This window comes from Toxotes jaculatrix, chromosome 16 (assembly GCF_017976425.1).
Source record: "Toxotes jaculatrix isolate fToxJac2 chromosome 16, fToxJac2.pri, whole genome shotgun sequence".
Classification (NCBI taxonomy): Eukaryota; Metazoa; Chordata; class Actinopteri; family Toxotidae; genus Toxotes; species Toxotes jaculatrix.
The window spans coordinates 14,470,652-14,491,894 of NC_054409.1; the positions used below are offsets into that span (position 1 = coordinate 14,470,652).

Here is a 21,243-nt window from a genome sequence, read left to right on the forward strand (position 1 = left end):
TTTGTCAGCTTTCACAGTCTTTTCTTTCATTGTCTTTCATGCACATGTAAACACAAACACACATACATACTCATATACTCAATAATCTTCATTTCCTCAAATTGTTTGTTTATAAATGTATTATATCTAAATCAATCCAAAACTCCAGTTCCCAGAATGCCCTTCTGTTCCACTGTTAACCCGGCAGATGCAGTGATCCTTGGGGTGGTAAATCTGTCAATATGTCCGACATTATATATGTCTGTCCCACTCATCTAGCATATCCAGCCACTAGCGTGAAATCAAGAGGAGTCTTCTTGATGTTGGGAGGAAAAATACTCAGCTTATGATGGAAGGAAACTGTTTTGTTTTTTTTTTCTTTTTTGACAACCACAAGTTTATGAGATCACCTTTAATTAAGTGACATTAGAAAAAAAACACAAAATTTGAAACATTTCAGTTGATTATTTACTTAAACCCTTTAGTTTAGTTTATAAAAATAAAAAATATTCCAAAGAATGCTTAAAAAAAGTGATGGTGAGTGACAAATTAGGCAATGAGCTGAAGCTTTTCAGGATGTCAGCTTTCAGGGCAGTGTGTGTTGTGTGTTAGGAGGGGGAGTATTGAGAAGAGTGGGTGGGCTGTGATATATGCAACAAGGAATGATGTCATGAGAACAATTTGTCTGACAGATAGAGACAAGTGCTGAAGTTATCTAAAAAAGATGGAGAGAGAGGTGAAATGCAAAAAAAATATCACCGCTAAGCTACATTAGGAGATAACCTCAAGTCAGTTTTTGCACGTAGTTTATGTCCATTGAGACAAAAAAGCTTCTAATGTGTCTTAAAAATGAATAACCCCAGCTTTTAATTGTTGTACTTTTAGTTTGTTGCTCTTATTATCATTTCTTTTAATCATTATTTTCAGGGGTAGTTGCCGTCCAGTTCTGCAAAGTTTGGGAGCCGAGATTAAACAATGTCTTCAGCTTTTGATTTATTAAGTTTCGGCTTATTTGTACTGTCCAAGCAGTTTCTCGGCTGTTGCAACACTGCCGAGCTATGCCAGTTCTTCCTTTGTCACTCCTTTGCAGAGCAGAGAGATCTTGTAAAAGTCCAGCTGTGAAGACGAATTCCAGAGCTTCCAGGAAAAAATGCTATCAGACAGCATTAGCCCAAATAACGTTGTTGATTAATCATTTACTAACAGGCTCTGACGTCGCTTCATATGAGAGACATCCAAAGGCTAAGGCATTACTCACGGCGCCTGGTGTTTCTGGTCACACACTGATATACACACACACACACACAGGCACACGCGTGCAGCAGGAAAAGAACTGAAACATTCATGCTCACATGCACAAAAAAACTACTTGGAGCTCTTCAGTGTGTGCATACTGCTCTCAGGCTCCTTTGGCCTGTTACCTGACTGCAGCTCGCAGACCAAGTTTGGTTTGTAATTCAACCCTCCTCTCCTCCAAACATTTGACAAGCTAAGCTCCAGCAGGTGACAGAGACGGAGAGCAAGACGTGGACGAAAACGTGGTTTTAGGTGTGTTTTTTTTCTCCCAGTCAGAAATTAACCTTAGCCAGATAAACAGTGATTAATTTAACTGATCAGAAACATATGGTTAAACTGCTGTAAGGCCCTGATGAGAACTGAATCTAAGGGCCAGATACTCTTGGTCTAATTCATTACTCTAAATACATGTAGATTCATTGCCCCTGCGACATCAGTTGGATCAAAGCAATATCAGCAGATTGGATTACCGAATTTACAGTAATGATGATTGCTCTTTACAGCGAGACGGAGAGAAAGAGGCAGGGGAAGATAAAAAAGAAAATTTGATATCTCTTTCTCAGTAATCCTTTGTGCGATGACAACATTATTTTCATGCTGTTGTCTCCCTCATTACTGTAAACCAGAACATGTGTACGTGGTGTCGTTTGTTTGTGCTTGTAATTAAAGACCCGTCACTTAGAGACACTTAGGTCTCCCCAGGCCAAGACACACACAAAGAGAGATGTCTGTTCTATAATAAAACTAAATGAATCATTGTAATTATTGTCAGGCGGGTGCTGGGAGGGAATACCTCAGAGGCCAACACTGTACTGTCATGTAAGCACGGGCATCACTTTAGCTGAGAGGCTGAGTGCAGATGCAGAATATTGTGGACTCATGTGAGCAGTAATTATCCTCATAATATGATCTGTGCTCCAAGGAAGTCTCTAGATATTTGATGGCATACCTGCTAACATATCATTACATGAGACAAATGGTTTAAACAGCGCTGAAATACTTTTTCAAAAATGGAAAAAGACACAGAAGTGCTGCAAGCCAAGTTGATTCAGCTACAAATGATATTTTCATTTTCATTTTTTGGTGCTGCGGTTGGGTAAAATCCCTCAACGCCACCGCTGCAGAACCATCTGTCCAAGAGGAGAGTAATCAGTGTCAGGTGAAATAACATGGATGGACCATGAATCACTGGAAAAAATTCTAATGTTGATTAAAAATCTGTATTGGAAATCTTAAGCAATGCTTTGGACAGCTCTTGCAAGCGCCTTGAAGTCAGCTCTTAGAAAGTGTTGTGTCAGTGTACAGTGTATGGCAGATCTCATTCAGTTTTTGATATTTTGGAAGGTATTTTTAGAGCCTGACAGTTTGAAGGTCTAACACCTGGAGTTATATGAGCCAAAGTTTTTGCCCTCACAGGGTTTTCAATTTATGTAGAGCACAAGGTGGTTCACATAAGCCCGAAAGTGTTTCATATTTTCTTCATGGATATAAATTACACCTGTTATTTTTCAGCCATAAATTTATAACTGTGCAGGGCGAGCCTTTTTTTTTAAATGTATACACACTGCTTGTGTGGTTCAAATGGTTGTGATTCGAATTACATAAATGCTGGGCTCTTCTTTTGTCCCAACGTTGTCATTAAACTGCAATGTAATGACTGTAATCCTTTGGTACACAGTAAAGAACAACGGTGATTTTACAGGTTAGTCCCTCACTGGATGAGGTGCTAATTTACCTTGTAAGATTTTACAAATGGGTATTAAGAAGACCCTTACATTTTCTTTTTGTGTTCTTCTTTTCTGGAAAAAAAAAATACCAAGAGCGTCTACAAAGCTCATTGGTTTGGTTTTATAGGCCACAACTTCTCATTAGCATCGTTTCCAAATGCAGCAGACAGCTGTTTTGAGCTCAAAACCTCTATCCAGATAAAATTTGTGACTGGCTGGTGAATACGTTTGATCATTTAGCCGCCAAAGGGCGCAATATTTCCTTGAGTTGGTGGAGACCAAAAGCTTAACCTTATTATGTATTGGTATTGAAACGCAGCTGCAAATAAATGCTAATGTTGATCCATGTCTGCTTGATGGTTGATGTGATGGTTTACTAAGTCTGCCATAACTTCTTTATGAGGTGTCAATATGTCAGTGTTGTGATCACAGCTTGTTTTTGCTGCCCCCAAGTGGCCAGAAAAAATCAATTATTCCATGTTAAAGTATCAGAGACAAAAAAATCCCTCACTAAGCAGAAGGAGCGATCCTTACAGTGTGTTATTATAAATGTATATTATTGAAACAGCATTTTATTGCTGAGATTTTGTAGGCTGATGTGGTTGAGTCAAAGTGTAAAGTAAGATAAAATGGAAATAATCAAATAAATTACAAGTACCTTAACACTGCAGTGTACAGTACAGTGCTTGAGTAAATGTGATACTAATTTACTTTTTTGTTTTGACTTCGCAAAAAATTATCAAACTATTAATATTAGCTCTTAACTGTCAGTTCATCAGTGGAATTATTTTATGACAATTCAAAGGAACATCATGGAGTAATCAGTAGAAAGTCTTCTTTTTTTTGTATTTTTGTGCATCTGCTTTTCTCTTCTGATTATTTTATTACAAGCCATAATTTCACTAAGACGTGCTGTCACATTTTTCATCTCATTTTATGAAATGTAATAATTTCAGGGTGGGGGATTTCTGCCAAGAGCTTCTGAAAGAAATAAACAAATTCATACTTGCAAACTAGAGAAAAATAGTGAATGTAATAACAAAATGTACTGGAATAATTCATCAGGCTGCATTGAGTTCTTCTGCCTCTGTGCCTTATAAAAGCATTATCAACAGCACGAACCCTTGCATCTCTGGTTTTTATGACTTTGATGTTTTACTGAAATTGGCACAGTAGTTGATGGGTTGAGAGAGAGATTTGTGACTCCTCCAAAACCTGTTAGATACGTTGAAAGCCAAACATTCCTTTTTGTCTTAGTAGCTGAGAAGATGTCTGTTTAGAGTTGTGAGGTTTTCACCCGACAGCGGCGATATCAGAGAATGTGAATCCGTCTCCTTTGGCTCTGGAGTGTTTAGTCTGAGAGCTCGACTCCACCATCTGCTTTACAGCTGCCTGTTAGCGGGTCTAATTAGAACAATGATATAGCCCAATCATCTATGCTACATTAAGCTAACATCTAACACAACCAATCATGAGGGCTCAAAGCTCATGAGAGGTGCTGTTACTGTCAAAGAGGTTAAGGTTTATAACAGTTTGGTTGTTTAACTTGTTTAACTTATGACCAACGGGACAAAAATGAGAGCATTGCTAATAGATGTTGATCTGATGATGAGAAGATGCTTTATTCAGTTTGTTTCATGTGTGATGCTCACGTGTGACATGTCTGAGGCTGTTCAAGTGTCTGCCAAGTCTAATTAGGTCTAAGCTAGTGCTGAGACAGTTTAACCAGTTAATTGACTGATAGAAAGTTTTCGCTGTTTATCATCAATTAAGCAGGAAGACTAAGATTAGGTTTAGGTCCAGAAACAATGTGATTAAGTTGAGGAAAAGACCATGGTTTGAGTTGAAAGGTGTACTTCATTAAGGTTGGAGGACCCTTGTCGTCATGGTTAGAATAAGAAAACCCACCGTTAAGGTTGTGGAACGGTCATGGTCAAAAGAAACAATAATGATGACTGGTTAGCCATAAACCAAAGTATTGGACATTGAAAGTTTGATCTCATAATGGAGCTAGAGGAAAGGTTAAGGAATCACCAAAGTTATTGCAGTTCATCCGGTGGGGACATCAGTCTCTGTACCAGGTTTCAGAGCAAACTATCCAATTGTTGTTGTGAGAAAAAGTTTGGGGATAACCAGTCAGTCAGTCTGATTTGTCCTCTGTTTTGTCTTTTAATCCATTCCGTAGATGCCGACATATTTCAGTCTGGACCAAAGAGGGACATTGTCGACCACAGAGACAGGCCGGCCAGTGTGGCTATAAGCAGAAGATACGACATGTGGCATATTCCCTCAGTTTGTGCTATTGGGCTGGAATTTCTGTCTCCCAAGTGTTTAGATTGTGTTCAGAATAATAATTGATGCTCTCATAATCACTGTAACAAAAAGAAAGCTGATGTTAAGAGCCATCTTTTATTTTTTTTTCTCACTTACAACCTCTTTACTTTCAGTCCGTTCTACTCCTTTACTAAACCACCTCTTACTTCCCAGCACTGGCTAATATTCCTTGTTCTTGCCTCCATCCTTCCACAAAACCATGTCACCTTAACCAGTCTCATTTTCCTTAACAGTATCTTTTTCTTCATGGTTTCTCAAAATGGTTGGTATAACCTCAACACTAGCTTCCCCTGAATTCTACCCTTTCCCAGCTCTTCCCCCAAAGCCCCCAACATCAGTTACTGTATCCTTTCCTCCTCCTCCTCCTCCTCTTCTTCCTCTTCATCCTCTCTCTCTCTCTCATGCCCCTCAGCCCTGACACCAGCCTCCCTTTGAAGTCCTCTTTTAAGAGCACAATTAACCCCCTCCTCCAGACACTGCACTCACTTCTCACCTTTTTAATAAGGCAGTCATAGACAAGTGTCAGACCTCTTTTCTCTTTCTTTCTCTCAGTCTGTCACACACATACACGCACATGTAGATCTACAGGTCCTTACAACATGCCTGTAAATTCTTTGTCACTTGGCTGCAAACTCAGAGACCCCGTTCCTGTGTACATGCTGTGGTACAGTATGTGTGTGTGTGTGTGTGTTTGTGAGGGAATGGGCCAATGAAAGAGAGACAGAGGTGGTTTCTGGACATTTGACTCAGTGTTAATGTAGCTTCCGGTGCTTTGATACAAAGTGAATCAGTGGTGACTGGGGGTGAAAAAAGCCATTTAGGCAGTAGACCGCCTAATTGTCGCTCAGCATGTGGTCTTGCGTGCACAATATCCTTGTAGTTCAGTTCACCAACATGCACAAAAGTATGTGGACACCCAAACCTTCTTCTAAAACTGCGGCCATCAACATGCTGCTACACCAGCCTCCTCCCCTCTGCGAAGGCTTTCCACAGGACTTTGAAAACTTGCTGCCAGGATTTGCTCCTTTTCAGGCACAAGCGCTCAACATCTTGAAAGGAAAGAGGTCATGTCCGTTCTCCCGTAATTCGCCCCCATACCGCCACGATATGCACATGCTCAGTGTCTCCTGCGCTGGCGGGATACATAGCCTCAGGCACCCAGAGTAATTTGGTACAGGTGAATCTGGCCTTTGTGACTCAGCCTGTATCACAGGGATGTTTTCTTCGTAATCCAGGCACCGAGCGCTGATGAATATCACGTGATAGCAGTAGACATAATGAAATGATAATGAAAACATCCGATTTATCTTGTTTTTGTCTTTGTTCTTGTGTCTTCTGTTTGCCCTGGAGTGGGAAATAAAACTGCTGTAGATGGTGAGAAGTCCAAAGACTTTGCCATATTAAAGTAGTTAGTAGCTCACTGAATCATAATGGGCAAGATTTTAGCAAGAAACCTAAATTACTATAAATATTTTAATGTAAATTTTTTAAAAATTGGTTCATCCGATCTTCTGTTTTCTGTATCTTATCAGGGTCCAGGTCAAGTTAAATAATTAATTATACTACAAGGAATTAAAGCTGTGAAGTGCTGACAAAAAATGTGATTTAAATGTCAGTAAAAAAGATTGTTGGCTTTTTTTTTGTGCCCACTGGTTTTCCATTATTCTTTGACCTGTATGACTGTATGACAAGAGCAGTATCATTAGTGACACTGGGCACTGATAGCTGGGAATAAGACCAGGCTGGAAGTTGCTGTACCAGTCTATCCTGAAGGTTGAGTTGAGGTCAGAGCTCAATCCAGGTATTCAAACTATCATTCAAAAGATTTTCCTCAATTAGAACTAAACTAACCTGAAAAACAGCCCCAGTTCAAAAGTACACAGAAAGGGGTGTCCATATATTTTTGAGCATTTGCTATACATCTTATCATCAGCCAGAAGTGTGCCACAGGGTCCAGAGGAGTGACTTGGGGCTAAGCCGGCTGAGTATTGGGTTAGATTGAGAGGATATTATGCAAACACAGACGTGCTGCCTTCCTATAATAACTTCCTCAGAAGCGACAGCAGCTCAGTGTTGAGCTATTTAAGACCAGCAATCCTTTGAGGAGGGAGGATTTTCCTTCCCTTCGTCTCTCTCTCTCTCCCTCCCTCTGTCTCTCTCTTTCTGTCATTAATAATATGATATTGTCCCATCTGTCGGGGGAGCCAGCGTGCAGCACGTGTTTCCAGTTAGGCTCATCAGAACCTGATGTGGGGAGGCCGGAGTGAACGCGAGGGACTGAAACTGGGAAGCCTGGCCTAGAGTGGGAACGGCGGCACAGGGCAAGGTAATTAAATCACAGGGTCTCCACCATTTCATTGCACAGGTATATGCTTCAGTGATATATGAAAAGTCTGTTTTGGAATGAAAAGGACTCAGGGGAAAGATAGAGCTGCGAAAAATGATTCTGCAGTTCTTATTATAAATAGTCAAAGTTGTTTTCCTGGCCTCTTTCACGTGATTTAAAATTAATACACTGTACAAAACATTTTTCCCTCCCAGAGTTTTTTGTTTAACAGCTCCCTGCCAGATGTTTATATCTACATAACTCTCATGATATACAAGTGATCATATAATTATACTGTCTCATGTGATTGCTTTACAAAATAAAGTGTAGGTGCCTTGGGACACGAGTAAGTCGACATCACTATTAACATATTTGTAAGATGCCATAATGTAAAACACAAACAAGAAAATAGCCTGATCAAAGGCCTTGTTCTGCCCACTGCTATTACCCCACCTCCAGACAGTATTGCTGCAATCATTCGGTGCTAAATCAGATGCAGAAATAAACATCTCTGGGGTTTGGATTTGTAGCCAAAACTCTCTCGGATCAGGGATCTCATCCAACTATCCCACATCTACACAGAGGAAAACAGCGCTTCTGATCTGTGATGCAGCACATGATAATGTGTTATTGATTACAGGATGAATACGATCAATAAACGTGCAAAATAATTGGAGATTTGTAGATGCAGAAAACAGAGGCTCATTAAACAAGTGGCTTTTTTATCTTCTCTCCAAAGCTGAAGATGCCCTGAATTGTATTTAAATTTTTATTTGTTCTCGTGTAGCTTTGTTTTTCAATCAGCATGTACTGAAAGACACATGACAGATCTATTTTCTTCTATTTTCTATTCAAATTACCATAGCCATAGCTTTTATAACTATTCACAGTACACCACTTGGGTGTGTTTCTGTGCAGGACTTTGCTGCTGAGCGTCTCTGTGGTCTGCTGTGTTGTGGTCTTCCTGAGTCGTGAGTGTAACTGTATCTCAGTGACCGGGGTTACTGCCGCAGTCAGCGCTATGATGTCAGGGAATGCATCAGCGTGCCCAGAGATGGTGTAGTGGTTGTAGGGGAATACCACTGAATTAAAAAAAAAAAAAATCACATCTGCTGTCATCATGCCGTAGAACCGTCAAATCTCTGTCTTTTTCTTTTGTTTTTTTGTTTAGGAAAGTCCAGTCAGATTTGCTCCCAAAGCGGGAAACCAGAAGTAATCTGTGACGTCATCCTGGTCTGTTGCCCGGAGTGACAATCAAAATGAGAGTAAATTTTGTAAGAAAAAAAAAAAAATTGTGATCTTTCAGATGTTAGATTTGAATCATAAAATTTACATTTTCCTGGAGGAAATGTTCCGGCGTACTGTTACAGTCCACCTTTTCCAACATCTAAAATTGATTCTCTATGGACCTGTGTACTGGTCACAGACTCTTTATCTTTTCAGATCATGAGGGACAGCGGTAAATGTTCACATACAGGATATGGAGTCAACAGTCTAAGAAATATTATATTGTAATGGTGTAATTCAGAGGAGCTCCCTGGCTACAGGAACAATCCTCATAGTTAAGATCAAATCAGGCCAGAGCCTCTCTTCTGTCTCTCTTATCCTTCTCATCATTTTTCTTCAGTAAAGCTTCATGGGCTTCTACCAAGAGCCAAATGTAGATTACTCACTAGCATCTTTGCATTAATATCATCTTTTATCCATTAGACTTTGGTTCAAAGACCATCGTAAGATGGCTTGAGGAAACGCAACCCGTAGATTTTGAATCATTTCGATTTGGTTTGATTCCATTTGGTTTGCTTCAGAGAGAACTTTTGAGTGTTCTCCATCAAAGAGCAGCCTTGTAGTAGAATTAAAACCTTGTTTTGCACCAAAAAACAAACCAAAAATGTGTCTATGAAGTTTGGGCCAGTGCCGTGATTCAGAGCAAAAGCAAAACAAAAAAAACAAAAACAAAACAGCCATGTTGTAATTTAGTAACACACTTAAAACAGTTTGTGTTTTCTTTTTTGCATATACTACACGTTTGATTGTGTGTTTGCGTGCTTTTTTTGTGTGTGTATGCGCATGCTTTCATGTGCATGAATGTGTGTGAGTGTTTGTGGGCCACAGTAGGCTGCAGGCGAGGTTACATCTTGCAGCAATTAAGCTGCATGCGTCTCTTACGCCCCTCCATTCGTCTACTGCAGGGTCTTGTTTCAAGGCCAGCCTGCATTAGATAAACTGAGAACATTTGACGGCTTGGTGGCTGGAGCTAAATGGGCGAACACATCAACAACATGTTGCACACATCAGTTAATTACTTGACAATAAAATGTGGTTGTATTAGATGGAACATGAGCATGTTAACAATGTTGACAAACCATAGAGATGTGTAACAGAGGGAATGGGTGAAAAGGAAGAGAGAGAGAGAGAGAGCGGGGAGGAGGAGGTGGAAGGACAGCAAAAGAGAGGAAACGGGGATAGAGAGATAGGCGGAGTGAGAGATGAGGTGAAAGATGTAATGTGATGACAGTTGCTGAAAAATAGGGACCAGAAACGAAAACAAGATTTTAATTTGGATATGTGTCAAACATGTTTTATTTTATTCCTCCACAGTGTTCATTACATCAGACCTCCCATCAAAATACATATGTAAACACCCCTGTGGCCTCAGTGTTCTGCCAAGGAGAGAGCCACAAACTGGTGAGAATCACTCTCTTTTTCTTCCTTCGAGTTCCCCAATGACAACATGACTGAAACCATGCAAGTAGTTATCGTGGCAGGGATTACTGGCATACCAAAACCTTCCCCTGTTTATAGGAGTCTGGATGCCAAAAGCCAATTGCCCCTAGCATTGCTGAGAGGCACTTAGCACAGTTAAATGTCACAATATAATTATTTTCAACTGTAGGTCCAAAGATAATCAATAAACAAATAAAAGATGTAGATGCAGAATCGAACACATTTTGTTTACGGAGACTGAGTACACTGAGAATACTCTGTTTGGCTTTGTATTAGTATACAAAGCCAAGCAGAGTTTGGCTATGCTATATGTTTGATAAACTGATAGTATTGCATTAGATTTAATAGAATCTGATATTTCACATAATAATTGAGATTCTTTGGTAACTGTAGGTGAGGTGTCATGTTATGTAACCTTTGTGGTTATGGATGAGCCTCACTGATTCACCATGAGCTGCACTATCTGGCCAAAAGTATGTGGACATCAAAACATCACACCTGTATGTGATTGTTCATATCTCACTCTGAAAAGCATGGGTTCCACTAACAGCCACCGCTTTTCTGGGAAGGCCTTTCACAACTGGCTGCAGGGATTTGCTCATGTTTTAATCCCAAGAGCATTTAGTGAGGTCAGGCACTGATGTTGGGCATTAAGGCCTGGCTCCGTGGGCGGCATCAGAGATTTTCTTTTCTTGCTGGGGCCAGTTTTGGGTTTAATTATTTATAGGTGGGTCGATGGAATTTGTTGTAAATACACAAATAAATGAGGCCAGGTGCAAACATGTAGTATTTGAAAGCCAGGCTCAAGTATCATGTAATAATGTTCAGCACTCTGATAGGACTGGTAGATAGGACCCAAGTGCTGACAGACGACAGGTAGATGCGGAAATAGACAACAGTCAACACTGGAGAAATCAGAAAACTGAGTGGAAAAAACTACAGACGGAATAACAGAGAAGCTACACAGCTCACATCTCGATGAAAACAAGTAATACAGACAGACAGTGCAGGAAATGCCTACAAAAAACAGCAAAAACCTGCAGAACACTGGACATGTTTTGGTGTGGTTATAGCCCCATCTAGTCCAACCCTTGCATTTGCAGTGAATGTTTCAATTTACTTTACAGATTAAAAGTAGACGGGGGATCTTTAAACTTTTGGCCATATAGTGTAAGTTTTAACACCTGAGCATGCTAAGCTTTTATATATCCTGACTTTTAAAATGTTAGTTGACAATGACATGCTGTGCAAATTTACACACAATCCCTGATGAATCCACCTTCCCACCGGAGAAAAAAGGTTAAAGGCCTGTAAAATCTCAGACATGACATATAGCTGTGTGCACACATTATTACGTACAGATGACAATCTGTAAATTTCCCTTGGTGGGTAGAAATTGGGGTGATGTTCTTTAATAGTCTGTTAGATACTACATTTTATTGTGGGTACAGCTAACCACAGTTTGATCAGTCGCAGGCCAGAGTTCAGCTGCAGCACAAATATATTGAAGGTTGTCATCAGGAAGAAGAAACTCTCAGCTTTCAAAGTTTCAAATTTGGGTCGGGTATTTCTAAAAAATGCACCACAGATAGCTAAAATTGTCCCAGTCCAGATGTGTTTATTACCAGCTAAAAATATATAGACATTTTTGCACCAGAGCAACAAGAAGATACAAGTACCAGCACTTAAGCAGATAACATAGCACCATAACACCTGCTTACTGAGAGTGTGCATGCAGCCTATGACGCACATTAGTGAGAAGCCATTCAACAATATTTACTAAGCACACAAACCTTGATTAGTAGGAAATACACAGTATAAACACATAGTCAGCAAAGACACGGATAGAAAATTTAAAAAATGCTATAAAAGTGGTGAGTTGGCAGCTGAAACTGTACTACTTTATTGCTGCCATGCTTAATCAGTAGTGAGCCACGGCAGTCAAGAAAACTACCCAGAAAAGTGACCTCTTCATCAGCGGCTTCCTCTCCTCCCCCCTCTTTCTGTCTTCAGCCTGTTCCCCTTGTACTTCTGGCAGCTGACACAGGTTTGTATGCTACTTCAGAAGAGTCTCTAAGTCGCAGATTAGTCATCCTTCCAGTGATTCAGTATATACACTTGTCCCACTCTCCTGATCTGCTCTCTTGCTTCTCCATGTTTTTTCTTTTGGCCACAACCTCCTCTCATTTCCTCCCCGAATGGGCTCCTTCAGCCGCAGTCTTCCTCTCCTGGGTTTTGACCTTCTGTTATGACTTCTTCACGTCGTCTAAACTCTGTCTCTACTCTTCATTTCTGATCTCTTTTTTCTCTATAGAGAATTATCTGCTATCCTAGGAAATCTATGTAATTCAAAATGAAAAATCAGTTCACCTCCCTGTTTATTGGCATTCATGTATTTGTATTAAAACATGTCTTTTCAGGGAGAGACTCCTGCTGTAACTTATCTGTGCCCTGGGGGTTCCTCAGGGTTACGTTCTGAGTCCCTTCTTCATTCGCTGTCTTTAGGCATCTTATGGACTGAAGCCATTAACCTCTTAGACGTCACTGTCTCTGTGGTGAGTCATTATTACAAAGGCTCTATTTTATATTCTAGTCCAGAACAGTAAATGTTCAAACATGTTCAACAAAGTAATATCATGCTAGGTAGAAGAAGTGTCAGAAGTGACACAGAGAAGTGTCTCATTATATGCAGTATATTTAGAATTTGATGTAATGGTTTAGTCAGAAAAATCGTGTTTGGTCTTTAAAACAGGACAATGTTGCTTCAAAGCAGGGCTGCAAATAATAATTTTCATTGATTAATGAGATTATTTTCTAAATAAACTGACAAATCTTTCTGTCCATTAAATGTCAGAAAATTAAGACAAATGTCCACCACTGTTTCTCAGAGCTAAAGTTAGTCTTGAAATTTCTTTTTTTTGTGTGTGTGTAACAGTCTGAAACTCAAACTATTCAATTTGTTATTGACACAGATATGCAGTATAACTTAACAGTGAAGTAGCTGTAGTATTTTTGCTTAAAAAATGATTTAAACTGTTAATGGATTTTCAAAGTTGTTGGCAGTTAATTTTGGGATTCTGTATGGAAAAATAGTTTTATCTAACTTTAAAACCTCTCAAGGAAGTTGGATATTGAAAGCAAAAAACAAAAGGTAGTTTAATCTTAATTAAAAAAAAAAAAAAAATCAGTTTGAACGTCCTCGACACATAACTTCAAATTGAACATTTCAGTTTTAGCCAAGCAGAGTTCATCCTGCCACTCACAGACTCCAGACTTTGAGACTGTACTGCAGCCTGGGATGCTTGACAAATATGGGCCCTAGCTGGATTAGGATCACAGCACTGGATCTCTCTCCACTAACCCCCGAGGCCTGAGGGCAGAACGTGTGGGAAAGCAAGATTGACAGGAAGTTGTCGTGTAAAGGCAGAGGTGTGTGTGTATATGCGTGTGTGTGTCTGTGTGTGTGTGTTTTCTTGCGTGCGTATGGGTAATGTGTGTGTTTGCCCAGCAGGCAGAACACAGGGCCAGGGCAGGAAACAAAGTGGTTGTGCCACCGGTTAGAGGAAACAGAACGGCAGATAAATTACCCAGAGTCAGGCTGGCAGTACTTCTGAGAGCCAAAGAGTGGACACTGAGGGAGGACAGAGTGTTGACACGGAGGAAGGTGTGCCTAACCCAACAGGAAAATAAGCAATGTATTTGATATTTTTTAATTTGCCCAGTATTTCAAACTCTGGAGTGTATATTTTACCCTGATTCTGGAGGATGTTACAGTAAATGCATGTATGCTGAGAACAAGAACAGGACATTATATTAATTTTGTAAAGTAAGTGTTAGTAAGTGTTAGTGTTTTGATGATGCAGTCCATTATCTCCCATTCTGGTCTGTAACTGTGAAGGCAACAGCAGATGATTCAAATCAGTTTATGATCAGACTGTTTAGTTTCATATGTTTCTCCAGTCATTTATTCAGCCTTTTCTTTTCTTTTGTCACCCATCTGTTAGCCTTTCATGAGCAAGGGTCGCCCTGTGGGAGAGAGATGAGATCCAATTTTGGTAAAGGTTGCCACCTAGTGGTCATTTATTGCTTATGTGGTTTCATCCAGTTCTTGGCCATTGCCAAACATTTCCCTCAAGTTAAGTTTATGACTCAAATGAAAAAAAGAGAGTTTGTGGCCCATTTTTGGCTAATGGAGGAACAGCTGCTGTCTTTGCCAACAAAGGTTTAATGAAACAGAACATTTTATAGGCTTATAAATGATCCCTGTCTGGCATATGGCCCTGAATCAAATGCTTTGTCTTGTTTATCTAGAGGACAAAGATCTTCAGTTGCACAGGTGAGAATTGGCATTCTTCCTCTGGCTGCTGAGGATGGCATATTCAAAAATAACCAGGAGGAAAACAGAGAGTTTGAGCTGTGTGATCTGGGAGTGTGTCCCATTTTGTGTTTGACTGGACATAACATGATGATTTAAGTGGCAAAATTCTGAAATACTCTGGTGTGTAAGTGTAACAGTTGTTTAGTTTTGGTCTGTTTAAGTTTGCCAACATGGTGTCAAAAGCCTGGGGAAGATGGTGCTGTTAGTGTGTTGTTTAAAAATGTAGCTTTCTGGTTCTGGTTTATATTAATCTGTGGTGGTTTGTAACCAGTGTGAGTTGAGCGTAGTTGTTGTATGCAAGACATAATCATAAAAACTTTACAATAATTTAGCATTTTATGCCAAAATACTATTAAGGTTTCAGATTACGTAACATTACCTTCCTTACAATAATCAGGTAATTTTCATACACCTTGATATGTGGGAGATACATAAAACATAGACACACAATGGTACAGTATCTTGAAATTTATTAATGTGGGCAAAAAAGCAATTGGCAAAAGCTTTTTTTTTCATGTCACTACAAAACAGTTGTTTCTTTCTTTTCCCTTTCTTTGTACAAAAGATTTCAGTCAAGGCCTGGAGAGAGATGTTTGATAAACATGCAAAGACACTACTAACAAATCTCAGTCACGTGTAAATTATATTCAGTTAAAAAAAAATGTTCCCTGGGTGAGAAACGAGGGTGGGACTATCTCCAGTGAGTCAGATCCAGATTCATTTCATCTCACTCTAGTTAAGCAGTGTTAGTGTTGTGTGCATTTTGAATAGTCTCAAAAACTGGTAGAAAGGTGACATCTAAGGGTGTAAGGCTCTAAGTACAGGACTAAGGCAAAGGAGTGTGATGTGAAAACAGTTCAGAAGCCTCTAGACAACATGCTCAAAGAAATGCATTTGAAACGTATTCACAAACTCTGTACAGTCCGTACCTACAATGGAATACTGAAAGAGAAGGCTAAAAAACTGTAAAAATGTATAAGATGAGGAACTGTGATGAAATTAGCTTCTGTAACAATTGAGATTTATTGATATTGACGGTAATTCATTCTGCAAAAACGCAAAAATACTGTCGGATTATTAAACGCAGGCACGTGACTCGAAACAGATCAAATGTTTTATGCTAAACTCAACATTTTGCTTTCAGCCGACACATTGTGCATGCTTTTCAAGTAAGAAAAGACCAAAAGACTTTAGAACAAAATGAAAGATTAAACAAGAGAGGAGGAAATGTAAGAACTAAAAATCTTGCCTCCTAACTTTCCTCTGAGTCATTAAGACAAAAATATTGAGCCCATACTGTTAGGTATTGGTTACAACTGAATTTTTTTTTTTTGATTACAGTAAACAATTACACTAAACCCCTTATATGTAAAATATGAATACAAACAGGAAAATAAAACTAATTCTGGTGTCACTACATCAAATAGTGCGTTGTTATATTGGAGGAAAAAGCTTCTCATTCAGATAAAACACACACGGACACAAAACAAGGCCATCAAAAATACAGCTATCAAAACTCTTCGTTTAAGTACAGCAACTTAGAAAACATGACAAAATAATACGGTTCAGTAAAATACATTTTTATAAATGTTTGTGCTAATAGGAAAATAGCAATACAAACAGTATCATGCTTTTCTTCATAGAAGTGAGGCCAAAAAACATCTCTTGTGTGATTTAGGCTGGCGCTGAGAAAAGTCCCATGCATTGTTATCAGGGGCACAAAATAATTTAGATGGTATCAGGAAATTGTGGACAACCATGAAACATTTAGACAAGTAAAATAAAAGTAACACTGTATCGTAAAATAGATACTAACAACAGCAGCGCCAACTGAGTCGTCTCTTTTTCTAAGCGAACGTTGTAACAGAAACAAACCACATCAAACTCGAACTGATGAGTGTGCAGGTAACTGCACATTTTCAGTGTAGTGTTTTTACGTGCACATAGTTTACGTTTGGCTGGTACACAGGAGATAACCACCTACTCTGTTCATTTGAATGGTCAGTTGGCTGATGTACAGTATGCTGGGCTGCAGTTTCCCAAAAACATCTTCTATCATAAGATTGATGACCTTTAGATCTTTATGGGTCAAAATGACAAAAGCAAAGGCAGTGAACGTATGATTGTAAACCTGTTCCTCATTTACAAATACTCAAGGTTTATCCAGAGGCACCATGTGTTGGCCTTGCTTGTAATCAGCACAAGAAGGGTGTGAACTGGGATGGGAGTGCATGTGGTGACAGATGCAGCTGACAGCAGCAGTTCACCTTAACTTAAGTCACAACATGCTTTTGGGAAACCAGGCCCTGTGTGTCTCAGCAGGCTTCCTTGGCTTGGCTTGGCATCTTGCACATCATCAGGATCTGCTTCAAGGCTTTTTGGACGTCCTCGTCCATCTGGCCCTGAGGGCACACAGCACAGGTTCAGTTCACTTGACTAATTAAAAATAAAATGCACAAGTCTACTACTTATTTCAGTTTACAGTAAGTGAAGCCCAGTGTGATGTGATTTAAAGGGCCAGATCACCCAAATACAACAGCCCTCATTGTGAACAGGTTACATTGGAACTACTTCTTAAGAAAGAATTTATCCTGTGTGATCCAGAATATTTTTAAAATTTAAAATTTTCCTTAACTTGCAAGCTTTAAACAAAGTAAAGGATGAATTTACCTGGACAGCATAGAGGAGGTGCATCCTGTAGACTGACACTATGTCATGGTGCTGCTTCTTTGACTCCTACAAAGAAAACGTTAGTTAAATACAATGTTTACAGCAAAGTGTACTAAATGTAGCATTCAGGAATCGCATGTGAGTATTCAGAGTACACTCTCTTGGGTCTAAAAATAAATGTCTTCTACTTTAAAATCGATTGAAAACAAGCGTACAGCCAGCTGGTACTGCAGTTGTTTGATTTGTTGCTGCATCGTCTCCAGCTGCTGGTTTTGCTGCTGTCTCTTGGAAGGGGAACCAGAGCTGTAAGAGAGCTGTGATAGGCTGTTTAAGGCATCCTTTAGCTTCCCCACCTCCCGTGACAGGTCATCTATCTGAAGGGGGAAAAAACAGATTCATTTCTCTCAAGTTTAAGTCTAAAATGGTATGATAATAGACATCACTGAAGTGAGTACTACCACAGTGATTAGTACTGACCCTCTTGTTCTTTTCTCTCTCAGAGGCAACGTGGTTCTCCACCAGCTGTTTGAGCTGACACACGGCATCCTGGGACTCAGCCAGTCTGGAGGACAGCGTCTGATTCTCCTTCTCCCTCGACATCACCAGCTCCTGCAGAGCTTCCCTCTCTGCACGATTCTCCCGTGCCTGATGGACGGATAACAGGGTGTTTGGGGACATATGAGGAAATACATGGAATTAGTGATATAAAGAAACATTATTAATATTCAGTTCTTTTTTTCCCCATCTTGGCTTTCCCCCCTAGGTTCCTCTTTCTTCTCACCTTTTGCCAGGCATCCGCAGCCTCCAGAGCCATCTCATCCTGCTTCCTAAGGGCCTCCTGGAGGAGCTGCGTCAGGTGGTTCACCTCACCCTCCAGTTGCTCTCGTACAGTCTCATGTTCCAGACGGGACACTGAATCATCTGGGGTGGCATCTTTTTCTGCTGTCACTCTTTTGATGAAATCAGCACCAGAACCACATGGTGACACACACATACACAGAGAAACAATTAATACTGGAGTGCATTTTTTTTCTAGCCTACAAAAATAAATATCAAGGCTATAGACTGTAAAGTAGTTTGATAAGACCAGGTTACACCTGTAGGCTTTAATGAAAGCAGCAAAAGCAACATCTGTCAACCACATGTGAAATCTTAGCAGTTTTCTCTCCTCACCTGTTCTGAAGAGCTTCCACTTGCAAGGTCTTCTGGTGTAGCTGCTCTTTCAGGGCTTCTGTCTGGCTTTCCAACTCTTTGATGGCATTTCCCAGGGACGACATCACCTGTGTGTGATCGGCGAGGGCCACAGAGCTCTGTGCCTGAGCTTCTGCCTCCTGCCTCAACACCGAGATCTCCTCCTGTGCAGCAGAGTACTTCTTCTCTGTGTCAGCCAGCAAACTCTGCAGCTCCTCCACCCTGCTGTTCAGCACCTGGACTTGCTGCTGCTGTTGTTCTGAAGAAGGAGATGACGGCGCGCTGCTCTCAGCTTGGGCCTCAGCCAGCTGTTTCTGAGCAGCACTTAGCTGACTCTTGGTTTCACTGTAGGAGTGTGAGAGTTCCAGCAGGCGGCGCTGCAGCCCAGCAATTACCTCATTTAGCTCAGCCTTCATTTCTTCAAAGTCTTTGGCTGCAGCTTCAACAGGTACTGTACCCCTCAGAGCCTCCTAAACAACAGGAAAGAATAAAATGAAATAAGAGAAAAGATGAAAATGTACAGTGAAAAAGTCAGACTAAAAGAGTCAAAGAATGATTAAATGATTGGACAAAACGTTGAATTATTGTAAAAAAAAAACAATGTCATCTTCAAGAACAAGAGGCCCATGTCTACCTGGAGCATCCTAATCTCCTCCTGTGCCTCCTTGTGCAGCTCCTCAATCTGTGCAGTCCTCTGTTCTTTCTCCTTTATGCTCCGTCTTTCCTCCTCTGCCCTCCTCAGAGCCTCCTCTAGCAGTCTGATTTGTTGAGCTGCTTTTTCTTTCTCAGTTCCCACCTGGAGGAGCTGGGCCTTCAGCTGTTTTACTTCATGTTCAAGTGTGGATGATATACATCTCTGGACCTCCTCTTTCTCCATTAGCTCACCTTCTTCTCTTCCCATCTGTGCTCTCAGCTCCTCCACTTCCTCCAAAGCTTGGTGGTACCTCTCCTGAGTGTCGGTCAGCTTCGCCTGCAGCTCTGCTAGACTCCCCATCAACTCTTCCTCTCTTCCCTTCTCCCTCGCTCCTTCGTCCTCCTCTCTTTCTCTGTCTGTCTCAGGTTTCAGCTGAGCGTGAAGTGAGCGGTTTTCCTTCCTGGTTTCGAGCAGTTTTATCTGGACGCTCTCAAGTGCCTGTCTCAGCAGTGTGATCTCCTCTTTGCTCCCTCCTCTTCCCCCCTCACTCTCTTCCTCCTCCCCTCTGACAGAAACACCTAGTGAACCATCTTCCCTTTCCACTCGGGCAATGGAAGGGACTTGTGGCTGTGACTCAAACTCATCCTGGGTGGAGTGGAAGGAGGAGTTGGAGGCCATGCTGTTTGGACGACTGGTCTCCTTCAGGTCCTCGTTTCCTTGGAGTGATGTTTGTTTCTGTGAGGTGAGAAGGGATAGACTAATAATTTAAAAATAAGTAATTTGCTAAGCAATTTTTTAAAAAGAGGCTTTTGATTCAAATTTGAAATATAAAACCATTTCAAAATCTTAGAGGTTTTCAACAGATAAAACATAATTTACTGTTTGTACCACAGAAATAGGAAAAGTGTGACAATTTGAACAAACAAGTGATGATTGTATTGGCATTATTAATAAAGGATTAAGGTCAGTTTGTGAAAAAATGGGAAAATTGGTTCACATATCTTACACTTTTCACATCCATCATTTGTTAAAGTGAATTTTTTAAGTTAAATATCATAGCACACCTAGGCTTCTATTTAATTTTTAATTTCATTACAGACTTTTAGAGTTACAACAATTAACTGATCAACATAAAATTAATCAGCAACTATTTTGTTAACTGTCATATCTGATTATACCTGGGGTTTTGGACTGATAGTCAAATTAAAGAAGCTACTTAAATAAAGCAGTGGCGCTCAGAGAAGTTTTATTGACAGAAAGCATAGTCAAGTAAATAATTATGTTTTTTCTCTCGATTATCAGGTTAATTGACAATGAAAATAAACGGTTACAATGTCCAATAAGTCTTTTAATGTACATATGGGCACATGACTACTGCTTTTTTTTTTTGTTTTTTCCTTAAAACTTTCCTTTGAATTTGTTATTATTACTATTTAATAACTACATTATTTGTATAGCGCAAATAAAAACAGTATTCATGTGTCTAAAGGGGTTACATACCTTAAGTTTGCTTGCAAGCTGCTGCTTCTCCAAAGTAAGAGCAGTTATCTTGGCTTGCAGAGCAGAAACCAGAGCTGCAGATGCCGTAAAATTCTGCTCAACCTGTCAACACATACAACACACACATATTACATGCAGAGGCACACGGGGAGGCATCAAAGCAATGTTAAGGACCACTAGCTACCTGCTGAAAAACAAAACGAGTTGTGACACGTCGAAAGCTTAGGTTAGACCTCCTTAAAGAATGCTAAGGTGAAAAAGTTCAGCAGTTGTCTTCTCAAGAGTATAGTAAACTTGAACACTAAGTATTAAACTTAAAGAAACAGAGTTGATTTAAGATTTCAACAACCAGAAAACTTCTAATACATTTGTGACAGAGAAAAAACTGAATTAAAAGTTCAAACAGCCACCATGTGAAATGTCTGGATATATCCAACTCAAACGTTTTCAAATACTTTTCATCTAGTTGGGAAAAACTTTT

The 21,243-nt window shown here is 40.0% G+C and overlaps 1 protein-coding gene across 2 annotated transcripts in view; it reads right to left on the reverse strand.

Annotated features, from left to right (window-relative positions):
* Positions 1 to 15,220: 15,220 nt before the first annotated feature.
* rai14 (retinoic acid induced 14) overlaps positions 15,221 to 21,243 on the reverse strand; it is a 36,576-nt gene continuing 30,553 nt past the window's right edge. For both annotated transcript variants that reach the window (XM_041059235.1, XM_041059234.1), the window contains 8 exons: positions 20,763 to 20,864; positions 19,263 to 19,997; positions 18,611 to 19,098; positions 18,219 to 18,387; positions 17,915 to 18,082; positions 17,653 to 17,811; positions 17,438 to 17,503; positions 15,221 to 17,169 (listed from right to left, as the gene is read on the reverse strand). In XM_041059235.1, coding sequence (XP_040915169.1) covers positions 17,083 to 17,169; positions 17,438 to 17,503; positions 17,653 to 17,811; positions 17,915 to 18,082; positions 18,219 to 18,387; positions 18,611 to 19,098; positions 19,263 to 19,997; positions 20,763 to 20,864 — 1,974 coding nt within the window. In that variant the 3' untranslated portion in view covers positions 15,221 to 17,082. The remainder of the gene's footprint in view (positions 17,170 to 17,437; positions 17,504 to 17,652; positions 17,812 to 17,914; positions 18,083 to 18,218; positions 18,388 to 18,610; positions 19,099 to 19,262; positions 19,998 to 20,762; positions 20,865 to 21,243) is intronic.